Raw genomic sequence first — 18,706 nt, 5'->3', positions numbered from 1 at the left:
GCTGGCTCGCTGGATTCGCTCTGTGATCCAGGAGGTCTACCGCTTGCAACACAAGCCCATTCCTAATGGGCTGCGGACTCATTCCACGCGAGCAGTTGGCGCCTCTTGGGCCATTAGGCATCAGGCTTCAGTGAAACAGAGGTGTAAGGCTGCGACCTGGTCTTGCCTACATACTGTTTCAAAGCATTACTGAGTCCATACCCAGGCTTCGGCTGAGGCGAACCTAGGTAGGAAAATTCTGCAAACGATAGTGGAGTACCTATCTCAGTAGGTGCTCCTGGCTATCTGGGACTGGTTCCTAGTCCTTGGGTTGCGTTGTTTATTGTTTACCCACCCATGGACTGCTTTAGGACGTCCTATGGTCCTGTGTCCCCCCAATGAGGCGTCAGAGAAAAACGGATTTTTGTGTACTCACCGTAAAATCGTTTTCTCTTAGCCATCATTGGGGGACACAGCACCCTCCCTTTTGCCCTGTTGAGCCTTAGCTTTTTTCTGTCTCAGTACTTTTTTGTTATGAGTATTCTCTCACGTTTTTGTTACTTGTTCTCCTACTGCTTGTGTACTAAAACTGAAGTTGCCTGGCTGGGCCAGGGGGTGTATACTGCAGGGGAGGAGTTAACATCTTTGCATCTACTTAGTGTCCTCCTATGGATAAGCAGCATAACACCCATGGTCCTGTGTCCCCCAATGATGGCTAAGAGAAAACGATTTTACGGTGAGTACACAAAAATCCGTTTTTTAAACTTTTTTAAAAAATAAATAACTGAAAAGTGGGGTGTGCAAGATTATTCGTCCCCTTTAATTTAATACTTTGTAGTAGCACCTTTTGCTGCACATTTAGTGCTGGCTATCTTGTTTTTTTTTCACCTTTTGCTGCGATTACAGCTGCAAGTCGCTTGGGGTATGTGCCTATCAGTTATGCACATCGAGAGACTGAAATTCTTGCCCATTCTTCCGTTGCAAATAGCTCGAGCTGAGTGAGGTTGGATGGAGAGCGTTTGTGAACAGCAGTTTCCAGATTTTTCCACAGATTTTCGATTGGATTCAGGTCTGGACTTTGACTTGGCCATTCTAACACCTGGATACGTTTATTTGTGACCCATTCCATTGTAGATTTTGCTTTATGTTTGGGATCATTATCTTGTTGGAAGACAAATCTTTGTCCCAGTCTCAGGTTTTCTGCAGACTCCAATAGGTTTTCTTCAAAAAAATGGGAAGATGGATGGAGTCAAATACAGGACCATCAATTTTAACCATCTTTCCTGTCCCTGCTGAAAATTAGCAGGCCCAAACCATGATGCTGCGACCACCATGTTTGACAGTGGGGATGGTGTGTTCAGGGTGATGAGCTGTGTTGCTTTTACGTCAAACATGTCATTTGGCATTGTGCCAAAATAGTTCAATTTTGGTTTCATCTGACCAGAGCACCTACTTCCACATGTTTGGTGTGTCTCCCAGGTGGCTTGTGGCATACTTTAAACGCCACTTTTTATGGATATCTTTGAGAAATGGCTTTTTCCTTGCCACTCTTCCATAAAGGCCAGATTTGTGCAGTGTATGACTGATTGTTGTCCTATGGACAGACTCTCACACCTCAGCTGTAGATCTCTTCAGTTCATCCAGAGTGATCATGGGCCTCTTGGCTGCATCTCTGATCAGTCTTCTCCTTGTTTGAGATGAAAGTTTGGATGGACGGCCGGGTCTAGGTAGATTTGCAGTGGTATTTCTTCCATTTCAATATGATCTCTTGCATAGTGCTCCTTCGGATGTTTACAGTTTTGTAAATATTTTTGTAACCAAATCCGGCTTTAAACGTCTCCACATCAGTATCACGGATCTGCCTGTTGTGTTCCTTGGTCTTCATGATGCTATCTGCGCTTAAAACAGAACACTGAGACTATCACAGAGCAGGTGCATTTACATAAAGACTTGAATACACACAGGTGAATTATAGTTATCATCATCAGTCATTTAGGACAACATTGGATCATTCAGAGATCCTCAATGAACTTCTGGAGTGAGTTTGCTGCACTGAAAGTAAAGGGGCCGAATAATATTCCACGCCACGATTTTCAGTTATTTATTTTTTTAAAAAGTTTAAAATAAGCAATAAATTTCGTTCAACTTCACAATTGTGTCCCACTTGTTGTTGATTCTTCACCATAGCATTAAATTTTTTATCTTTATGGTTGAAGCCTGAAATGTGGGAAAAGGTTGAAAAATTCAAGGGAGCTGAATACTTTGTCAAGGCACTGTATACTTCTCCTACTTGGATAATATTGCAGAAGATGAAAGATTTATCCAAGGGCAAACAATGTACTTTCTAAAGTATATTGTTACAAGTTCCTTATCTGGTGGGCTAGAAATTAAGAGACATGTTCAAGGTTAAGATGAAACTTGATTTTTGCAGCTATTCCTTAAAAGTATAAAAAAACCACAGATGTAATCCTAAAAGGTCAGACACTCTCACTCGCCTATTGATCAGTGAAAGTGCTTTTGAGTTGTCTCCTCATATATGAGAATAAAATCTTCAACGAGAGCAGATTTTTTCGACTTCCTTGATTGATAAATAAGAAATTCTCCTGTCACCAATCTTATGGGAGAGGAGCGGGATCATCTCCCTGCCACCTAAATGTTGCGATCGCTATTGATCGCTGAATTTAGGGCGTTAAACTGCTCAAAGCGATGCGGGCACCGCTACTGGCAGTGAGAGTTGGGTCTATGCTTTAACATTTAGACCCAACGGCAACTATGGGGGTACAGTATTTGTACCCTCATAATCTCTGACGTACTGGATACGTCATTCATCGCGAAGGCATAGACTATCATGATGTATCCAGTATGTCCTGTGTCGGTAAGGGTTTAAAGGCTTTCTGTTACCTCATTTGATAATGTAGCGAAAAAGACCCTGATTCCCAGTGATCTATCAGTTAGTTCACTGAGTGCAGCAGTTGTGACACAGAGGTTTTAGATGTAACATGTAGCAGACCTCAGACAATTAACCCCACCCACACCACAGCTTTCTATGTACATTGTATATTGACAATGAGCTGCTAATCATTCCTAGGGGCGCTCTTGGATAAGGAGGCACATGGGCAGCTAGTCAGTGATAATCTCCTGCATGATATGAGATTTTTTCATAGCAGCAAATTCACATTTGGGGAAACTTGCTAAGCAAAATTAGCCATAATTCTATTAAAAAAAGGAATAAAACATACAGCGTAAGGCAAGTTTATTGAGCTAACACTCTTTGCACCCAGCTCACAAGGTTGTAATATGGTCTCTGAGATTCGCTGGTGTAAATGTATGGTACCATGATATGTCATAATGAATAATATATAAATAGCAAGTTGTATCAAATACATTTTTGTTTGGAAATAGAAATATTAATACAAATCTGAGGACCAAGTATAGTTCTTAGACAACTTAGGGGTACTTTGCACGTTGCGACATTGCAGGTGCGATGTCGGTGGGGTCAAATCGAAAGTGGCGCACATCCGGCGTCACTGTCGACATCGCAGTATGTGAATCCTTTTACATACGATTAACGAGCGCAAAAGCGTCGTTATCATATGATCGGTGTAGGGTCCGACATTTCCATAATTTTGCAGCAGCGACGGTACAATGTTGTTCCTCGTTCCTGCAGCAGCACACATCGCTGTGTATGAAGCCGCAGGAGCGAGGAACATCACCTTATCTGCGTCCCGGCTGCAATGAGAAGGAAGGAGGTGGGCGGGATGTTTACGTTCCGCTCATCTCCGCCCCTCCGCTTCGATTGGCCGCCTGCCGTGTGACATTGCTGTGACGCCGCACGACCCGCCCCCTTAGGAAGGGCGACGTCGCAGGGCAGGTAAGTGCATGTGAAGCTGCCGTAGCGATAATGTTCGCTACGGCAGCACTCACAAGATATCGCTACGGGGGCGGGGACTATCGCACTCGACATCGCAGCATCGGCTTGCGATGTCGTAGTGTACAAAGTACCCCTTATACTCTGCTGGAACAATCCTTCTTATGAGATGAACTCTTAATTTGTCCATTTTCAAGAAAGAAAAACGAACGTTCCTTATGTATATTGTATCACATGGCATAATGGGTTAATGAATTCTATTTCATCACTCCAAATTGACACTAAACGGTTTTATGTTTTAAAAAGATACATGTATTCTATATACAAATACATACAACATTAATGTCAATTACTCTGTATTTAAATATATTTATATCCCATTAGAATGATGATCAGGTCTAGTTTATAGATGGCAAAAATACAGATAAAGTTACAGTTTTTGGCTAAAAAGATTTTCATTATTGAACATCCCAGATTTCACAAAGGAGGGGAGTAAATTTGTGATCTCTGACTCTCCAAGACATAACCATGTCTGTATGGTGATGGCTAAATGTCCTTAACTCAGTAAGACGACCCAAAAGCCGAGCAAAGTGTTGAGGGTTGTTAGGGTGATGCTGCTTGCACAGCTTTTCTAGAATATGCAGGAAGCTCTCCTGAAGGTTTTCCACAGATTCTTTGTCTTTGATGTATTGTCGATCTGCAATGAATGGTGAAAAATATAAAATAAATGTCACCATACTGGAATGTTAGAAATGTCATAATTCATCTTTTTTCAGAGTTCTTGTGAATAATGGTAACAACTATAAGAATCAACAATCATTTGGAGAGCTTTATCAAGCTTAAAGGGTTTGTTCCACAAACACAGTACATTTTAACCAGTAGATTTTGGAATAATAACTTTCACAATTGTATGTATTAAGAAAATATGTTCTTGTGCAGAGATAATCTTAGAAATATGTTCCTGCTACGTATTGTTAGCTAAAAGAAAAAAGTTTTGGTATCGTGTTAGCCAGTTGAAAATGATTGCTCTCAGTGAGAGAAACAAAATTATAATCTTGTAGTTCTGATACCTTTCAATGGATAACTAAAATAAAATAAATGATGATATAGAGCAAGCTTTTGAGACTCCTTAAGTCCTCAAGTCTCTTCATCAGGTATGGCATAAAAAAATATCTGAAGAAAGACAAATAATAATAATAAATCTTTATTTCTATAGCGCCAACATATTTCGCAGCGCTTTACAATTCAGGAGGTTTATATACAAACAAATAACTGTTATAGAAAATACAATGATTAGAGTATGGGAAAAACGAAAGACAACCCTGCTCGTGAGAGCTTACAATCTACAATGTGATGGGGGGGGGCGGCAAGGTACAAGCGCTTATTTGCAACGACAAACCACCATCCCAAGGAAATGGGGGATAGATAATGGCTGCTTGGACCAGTTGGCCAGAACCCTGAGATGCATTTGGGTGCCATGGAGTTTGACGTGGGGTTATGTTCTGAGAAGACATGGAGGGACTATGTGAATTTAGTTCTGCTAGGGAGTGTGATAAGCCACCGTAAAAAGATGCGTTTTTAGGGAGCGTCTGAAGCTGAGTAAGTTGTGATTTGTCCTAGCTTCTTGGGGTAGAGCGTTCCAGAGGATTGGTGCAGCTCGGGAGAAGCCTTGGATCCGGGAGTGGGACAGATTAGTGTGGATGTTAGTCAAAAATCATTTGCAGAGCATAGAGAATGGGTGGGGTGATAGACAGAAAGGGGTGTGGAGCTATAGGGGGGTGCCGCACTGTGGAGAGATTTGTAGGTGAGAACAAGCAATTTGAATTGGATCCTTAGATATATAGTCAGCCAGTGCAATGACTGGCACAGAGAGGAGGCATCCAAGTAGCGGTTAGCCAGGTAGGTGACCCTGGCTGCTGCATTAAGGATGGACTGTAGAGGAGGGAGTCTAGTTAGGGGGATACCAATTAATAGAGAGTTACAGTAGTTGAGATGGGAGTGGATCAGGGCCACGGTGAGGGTTTTTCCATTGTGAGAAAGGGACGGATTCTAGAGATGTTCTTGAGGTTCAAGCGACATGAGTAGGCAAGAGATTGTATATGGGAGGTGAAGGACAGATCGGTGTCAAGTGTTACACCCAGGGAGCCTGCTGCCTAGGAGTTATCACGGTGCCACACACAGAGAGGGAGATGTTGGGTTTATGGAGGTTAGAAGTTGGAGGGAATAGAAGTAGTTCAGTTTTGGAAAGGTTAAATTTCAGAGAGCAGACATGACGTTGCAAACTGCAATCAGACAGTCACTGGTATTCTGTAGTACAGTGGGGGTGAGGTCATGGGATGAAGTGTATAGTTGTGTGTCATCAGCACAAAGATGGTACTGGAAACCAAATCTACTGATGGTCTGTCCAATAGTGGCAGTGTAAAGGGAGAAAAGAAGAGGGCCGAGGACTGAACCTTGAGGGACCCCAACTGTGAGGAGAAGATGTGGAGCCAGTAAATGATACGCTAAATGAGCAGCAAGAAAGATAGGAAGAAAACCAGGAGAGCACAGTGTCCTTTAGGCTGATTGAATGGAGCATAGAGAGAAGGAGATGGTGGTCAACAGCGTGGAAGGCTGCAGAGAGGTCAAGAAGAATAAAGAGAGAGTGGTCACCCTTACGTTTTGCTGTCAGTAGGTCATTGGTCACTTTGACGAGGGCAGTTACTGTTGAGTGTAGGGGGTGGAAGCCAGACTGTAAAGGATCTACAAGAGAGTGAGTGGAGAGGTAGCGGATAAGGCGGGAATAGACCAGGCGCTCTAAGAGTTTGGAAATAAAGGGGAGATTGGAGGCTGGTCTGTAGTTGTTTGCGCAAGATGGGTCAAGAGTAGTTTTTTTTAAAAATTGAGTAATGATAGAGTGTTTAAGGGAGGAGGGGAAGATACCAGAAGAGAGAGAGAGATTGAAGATTTTAGTTAAGTGAGTAGTGATGACTGGAGAGAGAGACTAGACTAGGTGTGAGGGAAATGGATCAGTAGGGCAAGTGGTAGGAAGAGGAGAGAGGAGCCTGGAGACTTCTTTCTCTATGACTGGGTCAAATGTGGAGAGTGATCCGGACAGGATGTGGGGAGGGATGGGAATCACGACGCTTGGTGTCTGGGAGCTGATCTCTTGCCAGATGTTTTCTATTTTCTCTGTGAAATACGAGGCCAGATCATCAGCATGAAGGTCTGTGAAAGGGGTCTATGCTTTGGGACTGAGGAGGGAATGAAAGATGTCAAAGAGCTTTTATGGATTATTGTATAGTGAGGAGATCATGGTGGTGAGGTAGGTCTGTTTGGCGAGGTTAAGGGCAGCGTTGTAGGTTTTTAACATGAATTTGTAGTGGATCAGGTTTTCTGGTGTGCAGGTTTTCCTCCATAGGCATTCGGCACTCTTAGAGCATCGCTGGAGAAATTGAGTTTGCGATGTCAGCCAGGGCTGTTTTTACTCAGTGTTTGGTCTTTCTGGAGGTGAGGGACGCTACTTGGTCTACGGTACTTTTGAGTGTGTCATTGTAGTGGTTTACAGCCAGATCAGGACAGGAAAGTGATGAGATGGGGGATAGTGATGAGAGTAGACAGTCTGTAAATGTCCGAGAATCGATGGCCTGTAGGTTTCTGAATGTGTGATAGGTGGGAGTATGTTGGGTGGGCAAGGGTTTGTGAGCTTGAAGGAGAGGATGTTGTGGTCAGAGAGGGGAAGAGATAAGTTATCAAAGTGAGAGATGGAGCAGAGGCGGGCGAAGACCAGGTCAAGGTTGTTGCCGCCTTCATGTGTCTCAGAGGATGAGAGCTGTGAGAGGCCAAAGGAGGAGGTTAGAGATAGAAGCTGGGATGCAGAAGGGGAGGTGGGGCTGTTTATGGGTATGTTAAATTCTCCTAGTATAAGGGTTGGTAATTCTGAGGACATGAAGTGCAGCTGCCAGGCTGAAAAGGGGTCAAGGAACTGGGTGGGTGAGCTTGGGTGATGGTATATGACCGCTACTCTGAGGGAGAGGGGATGGATGAGCCTGATGGTGTGGACCTCAAAAGGATGGGAATGAGAGTGATGGAGCTGGGGGGATGACCTGGAAAGTGCATTATGGGGACAGGAGTAAGGCGATTCCACCAACCATGTCTGTTCTCAGGTCTTGGTGAATGGGAAAAGTGTAAGCCACCATGAGAAATGGCGGCAGGGGAAGCAGTGTCCGAATCCTGAATCCAGGTCTCAGTGAGGGCTAGCAGATTAAGGGCTCATTCACAGGACCGTTCCGTCTGTCCTGTTCAGTTACTGTTTATTTGCGGACCCACGCACAGGACCATCTTTTCAATGTCTTTTGTGTAGGATCGGATGGTACACGGTAGCACTTCATGTGCATCCGATCCTACAAAAAAACACATTGGATGCCATATGTCCGTTCCGTTATTATGGAACATGTCCCATTCTGTTCCGTAATAACGGACCGTGACAAAATACAAGTCAATGGGCCCGTAAAATCCCCGGAAGCCACACGGAAGCACTATCCTTCTTTCCTGATTATTCAGTTGAAATTTCAAAAAGAAGAGCTCAATTTACAGATGTCAAATGACGCCTGAGAAATGCACAAGTCTCGTACTCCATGCTGTACCCAGCGAAGCTCAGGGTGGCTGCACTGCAAGAGACATTCTTTTTTGAAAATCCTAAAGATGCTCTCAGATGGCTCGATATGAATGAGCAACGGCTCAGGCAAAATCCACAACATTGATATGTAACCCTTTAAAGACTTTATGGATGATGAATACTCGACTGTCTGCTGCGATTACATAGGATTGTCCCAGTGGATAAAATTATTATGATACCCATTGATTGGTTCCAGCAGAACTCCCTGGAAGAGGAGTTTGGGTTTCCTTTCTTTCCCTTTTTCACTTCCAGAGACGGTTTTTGTTTTTCTCACTTCCCTGCATTTTTCATTGTTCTCAGGTTGTTTTTTTTTTGTTTTGTTTTTTTTTCTTGCCTTAAACCATTTTGGGAAGCGGGAATTTTGTCTCTCTTGTTTCGGCTTCAGGATGGACTGGTGCCTCAGTTTCAACGTTTATGTTGTGGGACAACTGTTAGATGCGGGGGGAAATGTTTCTGCAGCTTTAATGATGCTTTTATATTTATGTCTGCTAATGGTTCTCATGTGGTTCAGGAAGGTGGAGGAGGGTTGGAACTCTTTGCCGGGTGTGACTGCTTTCACTACATACGTGTACCACCAGGATTGCGGGTAGGATTAACATTCTTTCTTGGAATGTCCGTGGCTTGGGGGACCCAACAAAAAGGGTAGCAGTAATGGAACAGGTCAAATCCCACTTTTCAGCAATCATCTGCCTACAGGAGACACATTTGGAGGGCGACAAAATAGCATACATGAATTGCTCATGGGTGGGCCATTGTTTCCACTCAACCTACACAGCTCATTCCAGAGGTGTCAGTATCTTAGTCCACAGAGCAATCCCATTTGAGATCATTTCATCCACAGTAGATCAGGAAGGTAGATTCATTTGTGTGCACTGTAAAATATTTAACAAGGAGCTCCTTCTGATAACAGTTTATATACCGCCTCCATATAATAATACTGTTATGAACAAAATTGCGAAAATGATTAGCAAGACTCCCAATGTACAGGTGGTGTGCACGGGGGATTTCAACAATATCATTCACCCATATTGGGACAAACACAATGCGGGTACTCACTTAGAACACTATCCTAACTCCAAATTTGGGGACACGGTGGCTGAACTGGCACTTTCAGATCTGTGGCGAATCAGAAACCCTGGAATCAAGCGATTCTTGTGCTATTCCAAAACACACAACACTCTGTACAGAATAGACCTGATCTTGGGCTCGGAGGATATACTGCCACTGGTGGAAAACACAGAATACCTTCCTAGAGGTTTAGGAGACCATTCCCCACTGTTGACACGACTTAATATTTTACCCGGGCTTGATCGTACCCATAGCTTGTGGTCCTTCAATCCTTTTTGGCTACAGATTATAGATGTGGGCCCGGTTGAATTAGCCCTTGAATACTATTTTCAGGACAACTGTACGGGGGAGATGTCGCTTAACACTGTTTGGGATGCCATGAAGGCCTGTCTGAGGGGGTCACTGATACAGGAAGTCAGTAGATCTAAAATTAAGTCGGCACAATTTGAAATTTTTCTTAAAGAACGGGTCCAGACGACAGAACAGAAATACATACTGTCAGGGGATACACGGGACTTACTGGAATGGAGGGAGGCACAAGAAGCATATGATTCTGACATTAAGGAATGGGCCACTAACAAAAGACTTTTTACACAACAGAGATTCTTTGAAGAGGGCGAAAAAGCGGGTCATTTATTAGCGGTGATTGCTAAAGCACAAACGGGAAACACATTTGTGGGGGCGCTAAGGGACAAAACCGGGACCATAGTCAATCAACCTGACCAAATTTTGGCTACCTTCTCTGAATTCTACGAACAACTTTACAGTACTAAACTGCAATATGATAGGGAACAGATAGCTTCTTACCTGAAAGACATCCCCTTGCCCTCACTTTCAGATGAGGACAGAGTATACCTAAACAGTCCACTCACACTGGAAGAGTTGCATTTTTCAGTGTCCTCCATGCCCAATAATAAGTCACTGGGTTTAGATGGGATCCCCACAGAGATTTACAAAAAGTTTGGAGACATCTTGCTCCCCCAGCTGCTGTCGACCTTCCAGCAAGCAGCCAAAAATGTCTCCTTGCCACAATCGATGCGAGAAGCAGTGATAGTTGTCATACCTAAACCTGGCAAGGACCCCCTCATTCCTGACTCTTATAGACCTATCTCTCTGTTACCTACAGATATCAAAATAATAGCTAAAGTACTAGCTTCCAGACTTAATAAGGTTATACTTTCACTAATCCATTCGGACCAGTCGGGGTTCATACCTTCCAGATCAACGGCAGTGAATATACGACGGTTACACCTCAACCTACAATTGCCAGTTGATAACTCAGGGGAGTAATTTGCTCCCTAGACGCCGCTAAGGCTTTCGACTCTATTGAGTGGGAGTTTCTCTGGGCAGTACTTGACAGATTTGGACTGGGGAGGGATTTTATTTCCTGGGTAAGACTTCTATATAATAACCCTACTGCTAGGATCAAAGTTAATGGATGCCTTACTTCTCCTTTCCACCCAGGTAGGGGCACCCGCCAGGGATGCCCGCTATCCCCCTTACTATTTGCTCTGGCTGTTGAGCCTATGGCGGCAATGGTTAGATCCAATCCAGACATAACAGGGTTCAGGAGGGGTGGTCAGGAGGAAAAAATAGCGTTGTACGCAGATGACACACTTCTTTTTCTGGCCAATGCAACATCATCACTGCCAAGGGCAATGGGGGTTATACAAGAATTTGGGAAGTACTCAGGTCTATTAATCAACTGGGAAAAGTCTTTATTACTTCCGGTGGATGGAACCACAAACTCACCTAATTACGTAGACTCGGGCCTACAGGTTGTTGCCCAGTTTAAATATTTGGGGATAATGGTCACCACTCGTGTTGAGGATTATGAGAGTATCAACCTAACCCCTATTCTGTCGAAATTTAAGGATAAGAAGGAAGTCTGGTCTCGCCTGCCCTTCTCAGCAGTTGGCCGCACTAACCTGATCAAAATGATCTGGATGCCCCAACTACTATACAAGCTACACAACTCTCCACAATGGATCCCACAAAGATTTTTCCATAAGGTAAACGCATTATTCCGGGAATTGATCTGGGGCTGACAGATGCCGCGCATTAGGCTCGAGACCCTGCAGAGGGATAAAAGTAGTGGAGGTCTGGCGGTACCCAATCCATGGGTTTACTATCTGGCGGCTCAGCTTCAGCACATTCGGGGATGGGAGGACCCTGGAGGGGGGGGGGGGCACAGTATACGATTCTACAACAATATTTTCACTCCACTAGTCTATACGAGGTTCTAGAGGCAGGAGGCTTTGGAGCTGCTGCTAATAGTTGCCCAACCCTACTACTAATCCAAAAACTTTGGGATCAAACTAAAAAACTACAAGACATTCAGGGAATCTCACAATATACCTCTATATGGAGAACTCCATGGTTACCTAACTTGCATCGTTTAGAGGGGTTTGGGAGCTGGGCTTTGAGAGGGATAAATAGATTCACACATGTTGTGCAGGAGGGCCAACTCAGAGGCTTCCCTCAGTTGCAAGCGGTGTTTGGGATCCAGAATTCGGAGTTTTATAAGTACTTGCAACTGAGACATGCCTATCAGGCAGAAACCTCTATTACGGGTAGAGCATTGGAGCAGAACAAAGTCATGCAACGCATAGCAACCTTTAGAGGCTCAGCGGGAGTGATATCTCGTTTATATTGGGATCTATTATATCTGGTGCACCGGAATTGTCCAGTAAACGCAAAAGAAAAATGGGAATGAGCTATAGGACCTATTGAGGACAACCAATGGGTAGAAATTTTAGAAAGAAATCCTAGTCTATCATTGGGGGAGGCATACAGACTGTCACACCTGTATGTTATTCACCAAGTATATCGCACTCCTAGATTCCTGTTTGATATTGGAGTTAGAACTGACCCCTTCTGCCTGCGATGCAAAATATGTTCCGCAGATCTATTACATATGATGTGGTTGTGTCCTGATATTGAACATTACTGGAGAGAGGTGACAGAAATAATTGATAGAGTATACACGATAGAGACGAGCTTAACTCCCTTTGTATGTATTCTGGGATATGTGGACGATTTACCTTTGGAGGAGGAGGGCAAAGTGGCCGTATCTAGACTATTATATATTGCCAGGAAATGAATCGCTCAACACTGGATCTCGGACCACAGTCCTACAATATCTGAATATGTCAAAAAAGTTAACTGGGTGATAAATGTGGAGAAAAGTATATATCGGAAAAGAAATGGCGTAATCAAATTTGAAAAAATATGGGCACGATGGATAGATGAGTCAGGGTTGGCTTCGAGGGAACTGATTAGGTTTAGATTGGGCTTACTCTAAATTGATAACAAAGGGAAAAGGGCTTCTGCAGAACTTATCTATAATGATGACAGAGGTTTGGGGAGAAGAGAATAGCATGGGAACAGGTTAGATTCTTCATCAAAAGTGACATTTAAATGTGTACAATGCCAAACAAAGCAAAAACTCAAAGAAAAACAAAAGTCTAATTGGATTAATTGATAAATGTAATAATGGTACTTAAGAACTTGTGTCTAGGAATGTGTGGAGCTGCAGATTTGACATTATCTCTCCTTTCTACAAGACTGTTTAATGTTTGTTGGGGAGGGTTGGGAGGGGGGTAGAGGCTGGGTAGCCTCCAATGTTTATTTGGTTGTAACTTGTAAAACTTTAATAAAAAACATTTAATTAAAAAAAAAAAAGGAAAGGGGAGGAGAGAGGGGCTGATGTGGATGAGTGGTGATGGAGGGGGGATGAGGTGGTGAAAGTGAACAGTAAAAGCACATGGGATGGGGAAGGTAGAAATAAAGATCATAGTAGTACCAGAGGGTGTTAAAAACTAAGTTACATGCTGCCTCCTGCCCTGACTAACTGCCATTGAAATAACTGCCCAGCACTTTAGCAACGATGGCACTTTGTATAAGATGGCACACGCCAAATACAGTATATACACAAACAGAGCAGAGGCATGGTAATAAAAAAAGACATTTAAATAAACAAACACTAAGCTTAGAAAGGGAATACTTAATTAGCTTTTTGATTAGTGGTGTGAAAGTTTTATTGTCCCAATATCCCTGTAGGATCAGAGGCCTGGTGCCCTCAGTCTCTGGAGCAGACTCCTCAGATTTTGTAGTAAATCATAAATCCTCCTGACATATTTAGTCCTGTGTGGACAGAATCAAACATTGTAATGAATTTGTATTCCCATACCCTTCTATGATTCTGTGATCTGAAGTTGCCTTTTCATATGACAACTTTCATGTGGATTATGTTATGTCCTTAAGCACAGAAATGTTTAGCCACGGGTAAATGTTTTGTTTTTTTCTGTAATCGCATGACGGTGAACCCTCATCCTTGCTCTCAGTCTCTGTCCTGTTTCTCCAGCATAAAAAACCCTAATAGGACATATAGTGCACAGGATTAAGTACACCACATTGAAAGAGGAATATGTGAATGTCCCAGGAATCTTATAGTCCTTCTGTGTGTTGGGGATCTGTATCCAGTCTTTGGTGGCTACATGAGTGCAGGTTTTGCAGCTCTTCACATTCCAAGGATAGGTTCCTCTTGGTGTATCTGAGGGTATGGAACTTCGGATCATGGTGCTTCTTAAATTAGGAGGTTGTCTGTAGCACAACAAAGGACGGTCTTTGTATATTGTTTTAATTCGTCATCCTTGTGTAGAACATGGTGAAGTTTCTTAGCTGTTTTTCTCAGTACCTCCAGCTGTGGGTTGTAGGTCACCACCAGAGGTACACGACTATTTTTCTTTTTTTTTTTTTTGTATTGAAGCAGTTCACTTCTAGGGGTCCTTGTGGATCTAATTGTCGGATTACCAATGAAGGTGGGGTGGTAGCCTTGGATATTAGGACAATAAAACTTTCATACCACTTATCAAAGCTAATTAAGGATTCACTTTCTAAGATTAGTGTTTGTTATTTAAATGCCCAGGAGATGTGGTATGATTAGACCATGTTCCTATAAAGTCAGACACAGCCGTTACACAGTACACAGCAGGGACACATATACAGTATAAGAGTACCTCAGCACAAGAAGATATTTAGCACATCCAATTTTGGACATTATATTCCAAGATCTATTGATTAAAATGTACTTTGTTTGTGGGACAACCTTTTTAATGCACCATAATTTGTATAAAATACTTTTTTTATTTAACCAGTTCAAGAATGGGCCAGTTACCGCCGTTCCTGACCACAGTTTAATTTTTTTTTTTCATTTGGTTTAAAGAGCTATAAAGAAAAATTCTTGTTTGGATGTTTAAGTAATTTTTGCTTCTTAAGGCCGCTTTACACGCTGAGATATCATGACAGATATCGCTAGCGTGCATACCCGCCCCCATCGTTTGTGCGACACGGGCAAATTGCTGCCCGTGGCACACAACATCGCGCTGACCCGTCACACTATTCGCCTGCCTAGCGATGTCGCTGTGACCGGTGGTAAAAATAAATACTCGGCAGCACAGGTGTAGCGCACGGCTGCAGCCCCAGCTGTCGCACTGTATCTGTGCTGTGTATACAGTGCCCAGAGTCACCCGTGCGAGGCTTTGCCGGCTGCTGCTATGGCAGACGCGCGTGAGCCCCTCGCATGTGTGATTCCGGTGAAAATAAAAAAAAAAAAAACGACGTGCGGTTCCCCCTATTTTCATCCCCAGCCAAGATAACGCCGGCCGGGGGCTGGTATATCCTCAGCCCACAGCCGTCCGGTAGAGCCGCATCCGTTAGATGTGACCGTATCGGTGTGCGCTACTGGCTCTTCCCGCTTGCGTGATGCGGTGCCAGTCGGGGTATTAGCAGGATTAGCAGCGGCGCACGGCTGCTGCTAAACCCTAGGTTTGTGTGATGGTACAGGCGTCTGTCAGATACCTGCATCACACAAACCTGTAAATGACAGTAAATAAGCACAGACACAGAGAACAATCCTTTATTTGGAATAAAGTACAAAACACCCCCTGCTTCTCCTCTTTATTAAGCCCAAACACCCCGCAGCTCCGACGTAATCCACAGGAGAAGTCCCACGCCGCTTCAGCTCTGCTACATCTGAATATCACAGAGAGCGGCATGACCGGCCGCTCTCTGTGAGCTCCAGAGAATGAATGAGCTGCGCATTGAGCGGTGACGTCACTCAGGTCATTTGCGGTCACAGCTGGAAGTTCCCATGGTCCATCATCTGTGATCGCAAGTAACCTGACCTCAGGTGGAGGTCACTGAGTTCACAGACCTGCATCTTCTAGTAGAAAAATCACAGGTTTTTTTGCCAAGAGATGCAGATTTTGTGCTGAAATTTTTATACCAAATTCCTGCATCCAATCTACACCTCCTGGCAATTTTTTGCCACGGTTATTTTCCCGCGATTTTTGGCGCGTTTTTTTGCCAGGAGGTGTAGATTGGATGCCAGAATATGGTGTAAAATTGTAATAATCAGACAATTTATATCCCTTGGTCCAAAAATTAAAAAGAAACAAACATTTAGACGCTGTTTTTGTGCGGTCTTGTGCCAGGAGGTGCAAATTTGGTGCAGGATTTTGGTGTATTACTTCACCAACAAATTTGCATCTCCTGGCAGAAAACGGTAATGAAATGGTTTTCATACTGCTGGTTTTTGGCTGTTTTTTGCCAGGAGATGCAGATGTGGGATAAAACTGCACACACATGCACGCTCCTGTCAGAAGTGTGCAGCAGTGTCGGTGATGCGCTGTCAGACTCGTGCGGGTCTGACATCACCCAGCACAGCCTGCTGCTGTATGAACATGAGCGTGCATGTACCTAGAAACACATGCACGCTCCTGTCAGATGTGTGTGCGGCTGTGTTTTGATGTCACACTCGTGGGAGTCCCTTGCAAGTGTGACTGCTGCCTAAGATAAACCGCATGCGTTTTGTTTTTTAATTTAAATAATTGATAAAAATGACATGTGGTCCCCCCCAATTTTCATTCCCAGCCATGATAACGCCGGCCAGGGGCTGGCATATCCTCAGCCCGCAGCCGTCAGGTATAGCCGCATCTGTTAGATGTGACCATTCCGGCGCGATATCGTCTCATCTTGTTTGCCCTAGTGCGGTGGCAATCAAGGTAATAGCAGGGGTTAATAACAGCGCATGGCTGCTATTAAACCCCAGGTTTGTGATCGCACGGGCGTCTGTGAGATACCCGCATCACAAACCTGTAAATGACAGTAAATAAACAAGACACAGAGAAATCCTTTATTTAGAATAAAATACAAACGCAGCCTCCTCCTTCACCAATTTATTATCCCAACACCCTGCAGCTCCGACGTAATCCACACGAGATCCAGCGAAGACACATACAGTTCTGCTACATGTCACAGCGAGCAGCCATAGAGCACGGCTGCCCTCTCTGAGTGCAGCCTATTACTGACCGCGATAAACGATGACTGCACGGCAGACACTGTCACAGGCTGGGGGGCGCGTCAGCCTACAACCAATCACAGCTGAGAGGACAGTTGGTGGGCAGGGAAAACACGGAAAGCTGTGTGACAGCACAGGAAGTGAAAGCGTGACTCGGAAGCAGTGTGCCACCATGACAGAGCCTCGGTAAGTATGAAACGCTCATTTATTTATTGTTTTTTTTTCATTTTTTATTAATTGCCGGTTCCGGATCGTGCCCGGGAATAGTACTGAAACCGCGCGGATCCGGACATTTACAGTCCGGGCCCGCTCAGCACTAGTTCCTACACAGGCTGACACTGTCAGTACTGATTGAATTGTTTCAAAGTATTGAGGGATGAAGTGTTTTGAATAACAGTGTTTTGAATCACATATTGTTATAATGCAGAACAGGGGGCCCCAACATGTGCTCAGGAGCTATTTGTGGCTCACAGGACCATGATGTGTGGCTCACGGCTGTCTTACAGCTCACTGCATAAGCACCAGGTCTAGCAAACAGCTATGAATAGAAGATCTGCAGATGATGACGCTTGTGCGTAGCCACACACAGAAGAGCAGATCTGGATGGGGGCAAGGTAAGGACCCCTGGATCTTGGTACACTGCCTAGCTGCGATTTCTGTAGCCAAGGTTTGGCTGTCGAAAGCTATATAAAGGGGGCTGTAGGTGTCACTACTGTGAGGGTGGGAGAGCTGGATGTGGCTCATGACCCTTTGTCAGAGATGAATGTGATTCTCTAGGTCAGAAAGCTTGAGGACCATTGATGTAGGGAATACAATTATTTTTCTGAAACAAGAGTTTTCACAGGTTCTTTTCTTCTGATTAGAAGTAGAGTTGAGCGCGGTTCGTGGTTCGTGGTTCTCCAGTTCGCGGCTCGAGTGATTTTTGGGCTGTTCGAGATCGAACTAGAACTCGAGCTTTTTGCTAAAAGCTCGATAGTTCTAGATACGTTCGAGAACGGTTCTAGCAGCAAAAAGCAGGGCTTTTTACAGCTACAGTGAGCAGGAGCCATCGCTGGCAGCCTGCCACAAGCTGGTAACCAAGATAAACATCGGGTATCCAAGCAAAGCGCTTTGGTTAGTAACCCGATGTTTATCTTAGTTACGTGCAGGAAGCCCACACTTTCCCGCTCAGCTCGCTCCACCCCCTCCTGCCCGCGGCATGTACACATACATACACACACACACACACACACACATCCACATCACCCCCCCCCCCCCCCGCCCGCCCGCCCGCCCGCTCGCTCGCTCGCTCGGCTTACCTGCGGTGATGAAGTCCCGCCATCCCGACCTCAGCGCTGTCACTGTCCTCCATGGCCGCCGCTTGTCACATCACCTATCGCTTCCGACCCGAGACTGACTAGCGGTGACGTCACGGACCTCTCGCGATACTTGGTGTGAAGGCGCCGGGCGGTCATTGAGCTCAGTGACAGGGGCTGTCAGTGTGCTGGAGATCAGCGCAGGTAATGTACCTCACTGACAGCAGCACTTGTCACCCCCCTGCAGTGACCTGGGCTGACCCATTGATGTTAGCTCAGGTCACTGCACTGCTCTCCCAGCCAATGGGGAACATCCTGCTCTTCATTGACTGGGACAGTGTGCATCGTCATGGCAACCCCTTGGATTACACCAGACCTGGATTTGTTTTTCAATCTAATAAATTGGTTAAAGAGGGAATGTTTTGGGGAGTGTTTTTTCAAATAAAAATGTGTTTGTCGTGTATTTTTTTTTTATT

The 18,706-nt window shown here is 44.5% G+C and overlaps 1 protein-coding gene across 2 annotated transcripts in view; it reads right to left on the bottom strand.

The window, feature by feature from the left end:
* Positions 1 to 3,252: 3,252 nt before the first annotated feature.
* The window catches only part of NR1H4 (nuclear receptor subfamily 1 group H member 4), a 304,378-nt gene continuing 288,924 nt past the window's right edge, over positions 3,253 to 18,706 (bottom strand). For both annotated transcript variants that reach the window (XM_075342389.1, XM_075342390.1), the window contains exon 9: positions 3,253 to 4,544. In XM_075342389.1, the coding sequence (XP_075198504.1) occupies positions 4,306 to 4,544 (239 nt within the window). In that variant the 3' untranslated portion in view covers positions 3,253 to 4,305. The remainder of the gene's footprint in view (positions 4,545 to 18,706) is intronic.

Source organism: Anomaloglossus baeobatrachus, chromosome 4 (genome assembly GCF_048569485.1).
Source record: "Anomaloglossus baeobatrachus isolate aAnoBae1 chromosome 4, aAnoBae1.hap1, whole genome shotgun sequence".
Lineage (NCBI taxonomy): Eukaryota > Metazoa > Chordata > Amphibia > Anura > Aromobatidae > Anomaloglossus > Anomaloglossus baeobatrachus.
This window is presented reverse-complemented; position numbering and strand designations above follow the sequence as displayed.